The sequence below is a fragment of the Mandrillus leucophaeus genome, unplaced genomic scaffold (assembly GCF_000951045.1).
Source record: "Mandrillus leucophaeus isolate KB7577 unplaced genomic scaffold, Mleu.le_1.0 Scaffold299, whole genome shotgun sequence".
Classification (NCBI taxonomy): domain Eukaryota; kingdom Metazoa; phylum Chordata; class Mammalia; order Primates; family Cercopithecidae; genus Mandrillus; species Mandrillus leucophaeus.
The window spans coordinates 3,303,337-3,310,913 of record NW_012103131.1 but is presented as its reverse complement, the minus strand read 5'-3'; the positions used below and the strand labels follow the sequence as shown (position 1 = coordinate 3,310,913).

The following is a 7,577-nucleotide window of genomic DNA, read 5'->3' as shown; positions in this document are numbered from 1 at the left end:
CACCCACCCCCGAGTCACACAATGCTGTGAGATGCCTGGTGGTATAAGCCTAACACAGTTTTCCCCAGGCTTCTTAGTGTTTGCCTAGAGGAAGAACACAAGATTTATACTCTATCTTCTTTCAAAGCAAGCATGTTTAAAAGCACAAATGGATACTCAGCATGTGAACCAAGAACTCAGGCCTTTCTGAATAGACTGCTGCCTGCATTGTCCACACCCATGGCAGCTGGGAGCTGAGTGCGTGTGCCTATCCTGCATCTGTCACACCCGTTTCTACAGCCCTCCAGACACTCTGAGAGCTCTCAGTAGCCCCCTCGCCTCTTCCTACAGTGATTGATTACCCTGCCTGCCAGTAGTTAACTGCCATTAAATCTGCCATTGCTGAGGAGGAGAAAGTGACAGAGCTGGCCTTGCTCACAGTGACTTTGGACTGCTTGAGGGCCACGAAGGCACTGTGTGTGGGGTGTGAGTCGTCCCTCGTCACTGGGACTTGGCGCTGGATAGTGAGGTGCTTTCAAGGTTCACAGAGGACACAGTCCTAGCCCGTGAGTTGGTAGTTAGGCTTTTCTGTCTCAGCTCGGCCTCAGATTTGCTAGTAGCCTCCCTCCCCAGGAGTCCCTGTAGGACCCACTGTTTGTACAGCACTGCACAACATGCAGGTGCACCACAGAAGATCAAAGGGGGTGAGGGGGCGATCTCTGACCTGAACTTGCTACTTACCATTGACTTGGGAAGACGGTGCACTTGTCTATAAATGCCACAGAGATGTCACTCCAAAGCAGTAGGTAAGCAGATTCATAATCACCACCACCACACTAATGGCAGCAACTGAATTTCCTGTGTACAGGAAAATGCCCTTGCAGCCTGTGAGGTGGGTATCTTCACACGTAATGGTCGCTAACCACAGTGGCAGAGCCAGGCTGTGAATGTGGCTGCTGCCCCCACAGCCAGGCTGGTGCATTCACGTTCAGTTTGTGCCAGGGATGGAGAAAGAACATTGATGCTGGGCCCCCTCGCCTAGCCTGGGGAAGACTGTACCGCTCTGTGGGGCACCGTCGTGTGAGCCTTCGCTGACACAGAGGAGTGAAAGGCTCCTGTGAAAAAGCTGCCGTTTCACCAAACTGTTGGTAACCCTGCTCTAGGACTACAGTCATGTTTGCCATTTGCTGTTTCCCAGTCCCAGGGAGTTTCTTTTTTTCAAATTTTTAAATAGCTTTATTGAGATGTAATTCACAAACCATAAAATTTACTTTTTATGATTTTAATATGTAAACTTAAAAATTTTTTTTTAATTTTTTTTTTAGAGATGGGGTCTCACTATGTTGCCCAGGCTGATCTCAAACTCCTGGCCTCAAGCAATCTTCCCACCTTGGCCTCCCAAAATATAGGGATTACAGGTGTGAGCTACCATGCCCAGCCCAATATGTAAACTTCAACATGATTTTTATGATAGTCACAAATTTGTGCATCCATCACCACTGTCTAGTTCCAGGACATATCATCACCCCAAAGAGAAACCCGGTACCCATTTGCAGCCACCCCTCATTCCCTCATTCCTCCCACTTCTTGGCAACCACTCAACTGCTTTTCATCTCCATGGATTCACCTATTCCGGACATCTCGTATTAATAGAATCATACACTATGTGTTCTTTTGTAACTGACTCTTTTCACTAGCATAGTGTTTTCAAGGCTCATCCATGTTGTAGCAGGTACCAGTACTTCATCCCTTTTTACTGCCAAATAATGGTACATGCTGAGGACCGTTTTATTTACCCATTCACTAGTTGATGGACGTTTGGATTGTTTTCCACTTTCAGGCTATTAAATAATGCTGAACATTCAAATACAATTTTCTGTGTGGACGTAAGTTTTCATTTCTCTTGGGTGTATATCCAGGAGTAGATTTACTAGATCTAAGGTAACTTTGTTTAACATTTGGTCGAATTACTGCTATTTTCCAAAGTGGTTGTGCCATTTTAAAGCATTGTCACTAGCAATGTATGAGGGTTCCAATTTCTCCATATCCTCCACGTCCTTATTTTTCTGTCTCTGATTATGGCCATCCTTGTGGGTCTAAAGTGGTTACTCAGCATGTATTTGATTTAGATTTCCCTAATGACTAATGATGTTGAGCATCTTTTTATGTGTTTGTTGGTCATTTTTATATCTTCTTTAAAGAAATATCTATTCAAATCCTTTGCCTACTTTTAACCCAGGTTATTTGTCTTTTTATTGTTGAATTGCCAGAATTCCTTATTCTGAATACAATTTTTTTTTTTTTTTTTTTTTTTTTTTTTGCGAGACAGTGTCTCTCTCTGTTGCCCAGGCTGGAGTGCAGTGACACAGTCTCAGCTCACTGCAACCTCCGCCTCCGGGGTTCAAGCTATTCTCCTGCCTCAGCCTCCTGAGTAGCTGGGATTAGAGGTGCATGCCACCACGCCTGGCTGATTTTTGTATTTTTAGTAGAGATGGGGTTTCACCATGTTGGCCAGGCTGGTCTTGAACTCCTGACCTCAGGTGATCCGCCTGCCTTGGCCTGCCAAAGTGTTTGTATTACAGGTGTGAACCACTGCGCCTGGCCTCTGAATACAAATTTTTTATCGGACATATGATTTGTAAAAATGTTCTCCCATTCTGTAAGTTGTCTTTTTACTTTTTTTATTTTTATTTTTTTATTTTTTTATTTTTTTGAAGCACAGAAGGTTTTCAATTTTGATAAAGTTCAATTTATTGGTTTTTTTCTTTTGTTAGTTGTGCTTTGGGTGTTGTATCCAAGAAACCATTAATTTAGTGTTGCTTTAATTCAGTGTTTTGAAGGTTTATTCCTATGTTTCCTTTTAGGAGTTGTATAGTTTTAGCTCTGAACTTAGGTATTTGATCTGTTTTGAATTGATTTTTGTGTGTTGTGTGAGGTAGGGGTCCAACTTTTTTTTTTCCTCAGGGAGTTTCCTAAGCAATGGGTGCTTAGCAGGGCAGTACTGTAGGCAGGGTGGGAGTAGGGCCTGTGCAGGACAGTGGCCTCCCTCCCCTCGTTCTGACTCAGCTGGAGGAAGGAGCCTCAGGCCTGCAGCATCCGAGTTATGCAGAGGTACAGGTGGCTTGTTAACTCCACTACCACCTGGCCTGCTGCTCACTTGCTGGGAGGGAGGATGAAGCGGAGTGCTGGGCAGGGGCTGCCACTGTTGGATGCTCCCCTGCTCCCAAACAGCTTCGGGGTCCACAGTCTCAATGCAGAGGAGAGTAGGGGATGAGGACCTTCTCTCATTTAACCACCACACTAGCCCTCTGAGGCCAGGGTGACTGTGCCCCTTTTATAGGTGAGGAACAGAGAGGCTAAGGGACTTGTACTAATAAGAGCTAGCGGGGCAGAGCTGGGACAGAAGCAGTGCCCCATCCCAGGCGAGGCTCTGCACAGAACCATCGAGCCTGTGGTGCTTGTTCAGAGAGAGGTGTCCTGTGGATGAGGCCAGTGCCCCGGATTGGCTGATTTGGAAGGATCACGACAACATAGGCAGCAGCCCATGATGGTCATCGAGCTTATCTCTGGGCCAGGCCAAGTGGTTCACACCTGTCACCTCATTTAATCCCCACAGCAGCCCAGTGAAGAGTCCGGTTATCTTTTCTTTTTATGGATGAGGAGATGGAGGCCAGAGAGGACGGGCCATGGGCCAAGGTCATTGTCCTGTGGAGCTGGGATTTAAATCCCAACTCTGTGGCCACAGAGCCCTGACCTTGATAGTCTGCTTTCCTGGGGATTCAGTCACTGCCCCTGCCACACCCTCCTCCCCTTGATCAGATAGGGTCTCCGCCACTCGAAGCAGAACTGTCTGCAGCTAGAGCTTCTGAGGAAGGACTGCACCGATGCAGCCACGATGGTGAGCACCAGCCTGGGGCCTTCATGTCCCTGCCCCTCACCTGAGCCTGGGAACAGTGTGCTGTCGCTCAGGGTGGCAGAGAAACGGTGATGAGAGCGTGGATGCAGAGGTATTTTGCACACTCAGAAGCTGGGCTCAAATCGGGCAGTGTTGTCATTTATATAAATGTGTCACATGAGCAGTAACGTCCAACCGAAGGGCTGGCTGACGGCCCCTGCCCACATCCAGCCGCCTGCTGCCCCAGTCCCTGCTAGTGTGCTGAAGCCCTGTTTTCTCTTCTGTCTTTATAGTTTGCAGCCATCGGCCCCACTACGGCTCATGCACTGGCCGCCCAGGGCCTGCCTGTAAGCTGCACTGCAGAGAGCCCCACGCCACAAGCCCTGGCCACTGGCATCAGGAAGGCACTCCAGCCCCATGGCTGCTGCTGAGTCAGCCACCTGTCGCTTGCCCCATGCAGCCTCCCTGGGCTGGGCTGGCTCTGGATGGAGCTGGGCATTGGCAAGGGCTCTCAGGAGCTGCTGCCATCAGACTCCTGCTTCAAGCCTGAGTGGAAGCATCTGAGGACCGGGGATCAGGACCTGACCTGGGGCTGGCCTCAGGCCCACATGCACGTGACCACCCTCTGTGGAAGCCAGCTTGAACCCTAGCCCTGTGAGAGCTTCCTGTGCCCAGCAGGAAGGAAATAAAATAAACCACACTGGCTGCCCTGCTTACTGAGTGGTTACTATGTGCCATTTTAAGTGCAAAGCTATGTTCAGGGAGGAGACAGGTATGCCTACCTGTGATAACCCATAAACCTGCTGTGAATCGGAAAATTTGCTCTGTATGAACTAGGTTTATTCATTCTATAAAAAGGACTGTGAAGTTCCTGCTTGTGAGCTATGGACAACTGTAGTTCAAATATAGAGAGACTTGCTTTCCCTCAAAGTTGCAACTGCAGCATTAGACGATGAAACCATCTGCTCTCCCAGGAATCTGAGGGGCTGGAGAGGTCAGTATGTACTGAGAAGAGGTTCATGTGCAAATGCAGTGCCCTGTAGAAAGGCTTTGGAAATCTGTTCCCAAATTTCCTTCTCACTTCATTCCCAAAGTTCCCAAACTTCATTCCCAACTCAGCCTGGAATTTAGGCTGAGTTGACTGAAACCCAGACTTGTCTCTTAGTAGCATGTGGACTGGTAGTGGGAAGGCTCTGCCCACACGCCTCTGTTTCCTTGAAAGATCCGACTGAAAGGCATTTGGGCTCCACGTCTCTGATCTCCATTCGTCATAACAACCCTGAGGAGTGGACATTCCTATCATTCCATTTTTCTGGTGAGGAAACAGACTCAAGAGGGGAAATGATTTCTCAGGCTCACATAGCTAGTGAGTGGCAGAACCAGAACAAAATTAAAAGGGATGGATGAGCCTAAGCACTTAGACCTAGACTAACGAAATTCATCAGCCGCCTCATATGAGATTCACGCTAGTAGAGAGGTTAGAATTCAGTGATAATTGTTCTCCAAATCTTGATGTGATTATACAGAAATTCTTTGAGAACTGTTCTAAAACTGGATTGTGGTGATGGTTCCATGAAGTGACCACTTGTCTCAGAAGATTAAGGAAAATAATTGGGCAAGCACTGTTTCATACACGTTTTTCACCTTAGTACCAAAGTGAAATAGATTAGCCCATGCACTAAGAACCTGACTGTACATTAGAACCACGTGATGTGCTTCTAAAATGAAATTGCTCAGGCCCCACCCCCCAGAGATTCCCCTGAATTGGTTTCTAGAATAAAGCCCAAGCAGCAGGAGGTATGAGACACTCTCCAGCTGCCTCCAGTGTGCACCCGTGTTTGGAAACCGCTGGATTACAGGAATGGGGTCCCCCATAGCTGGAGTGCGATCAGGAACGCCCTCATGCGTGGTGAAGAGGCTGGAGAAGCAAGACAAGCCCGGAAGTGAGGAAAGAGAAGTCCAAGCTGTAGGCAGACAAGAGCGGGAGGGATGTGTGGGCTTCGGAAGCACATGTTGGAGGAGGAACGACACCCTGTTGCAGGGCAGGGAAAATAGGATCCTTTTCACAGCCTTAGGGGGTGGGGGACAGAATCAGGGACAAAGGTTCACTAAATGTCTGCATGCTAGTAAACACCATACGTGTGTCCTTTCATCCCCACACAACCCGAAGCCACCTTTTGAAGAGGATGTGAGGCTATCAGCAGTTCTGGCGAAGCCTTGTTTCAGATGGAGTGGGCCAGGGTGTGGTTAAAGATGGTTCTGTTTGGGATTAGGAAGGCAGGGAGCTCGTGCACCGGCGGGAGATGAGCAAAGCAGCAGGTGCAGTGTCCTCGACCATTGCGTGAGTTGGGAGCCTGGGCTTTCTTTGGCAGTTGGGCTGGAGATTCCTTAGAACATGAGGGCTGAGTAGGCAAAAACCAGTTTGAAAGGGACTGTGGAGAAACCCTGGTTCTGAAGATATTGGTGGGACAGAAGGTAAGGTCTGTAATTACCCAGCTCAAGAAAGTGAAGCCCAGGGATGTCACACGTCACTTCTTCTGCTCACCCTCCCACAGAACTGCAGTTTCTGTTAAGGACAATAATTATGTTAATCATTCTATGGCTCAATGGCTAGATGGGAGTGAACAGAAGCTGGCATAAGGCTTTCCTTCAAAGATACAACTGCAGCATTAAACAGACCGTCTGATCTCCCAGGAATCTGAGGGGCTGGGAAGTCAGTATTTACTTAGAAGAGGTTCATGTGGCCGGGCGCGGTGGCTCACACCTGTAATCCCAGCACTTTGGGAGGCCGAGACGGGCGGATCAGGAGTTTAAGACCAGCCTGACCAACATGGTGAAACTCCATCTCTACTAAAAGTATAAAATTAGCCGGATATGGTAGAGGGTGCCTATAATCCCAGCTACTCAGGAGGCAGAGGTTGCAGTGAGCCGAGATCGTGCCACTGCACTCCAGCCTGGGAAACAAGAGCAAAACTCTGTCTAAAAACAAAAAGAGGTTCATGTGCAAATGCAGAGCCCTATAGAAAGGCCTTGGAAATCTGTTCCCAAACTTCATTCCCACATTTTAACAGATCCAGCTGTTCCTGATGTGCTGAGGGAAGTTCAGCTTTGAGTTTGTAGATGTTCTAGGTGCCTTCCCAGAGTCAATGTGGGAAGCCGGGTCGAAGCCAGAGTCTCACACGATACCCTGAGCAGCAAATAGGGCCACCCAGGACAGTGAGTGAGTCACACCCCCAGCCCTGCCAGCTCCAGACAGAGTAATGCCCCAGCAGGCTGGGTGGCCAGCTTCCTTGTGTCCCTCCTGGGGATCAGAAGGCACAGAAGGGTGGGGTGGGAGAACACACGCAACAGATGTGCTGCACAGGGTTTTGCCACAGTTGTGTGACCTACATTCCCTGTTCGCATCTGCTCTCACGTGCCTTCCCCTCCAGCTCCTGGACTCAGGAGAGTTGCTGAAGAAGTTTGTGCAGGGAAGGAATAAAGGATCACACAGGAATTTGAGAGCCAAAGTAGAGTGCGGCTGGCCCCCCAGCCTCAGGTGGGCTAGTGGTAAGAACTGAAGATGTTCCCTCTGGACCTTCCAGCCACAGCTCATTGGTGGGACATGTTCTCAGACGCTCTTCTAAGTTTTTTGTGCTTTAACTCTTGAGTTACATGTGGTCACTCTCTTAATGAGTTAAGCGTTAGTACAACTTCCCTGTGA

At 48.6% G+C, this 7,577-nt stretch overlaps 1 protein-coding gene across 2 annotated transcripts in view; it reads left to right on the top strand.

Annotated features, from left to right (window-relative positions):
* UROS (uroporphyrinogen III synthase) overlaps nt 1–4,594 on the top strand; it is a 29,061-nt gene extending 24,467 nt beyond the window's left edge. Inside the window, exon 8 of one of the 2 annotated variants that reach the window (XM_011986432.1) lies at nt 4,168–4,594. In XM_011986432.1, the coding sequence (XP_011841822.1) occupies nt 4,168–4,305 (138 nt within the window). In that variant the 3' untranslated portion in view covers nt 4,306–4,594. The remainder of the gene's footprint in view (nt 1–4,167) is intronic. The other variant, XM_011986431.1, reaches the window with a different exon arrangement.
* The last annotated feature ends 2,983 nt before the right edge of the window (nt 4,595–7,577 follow it).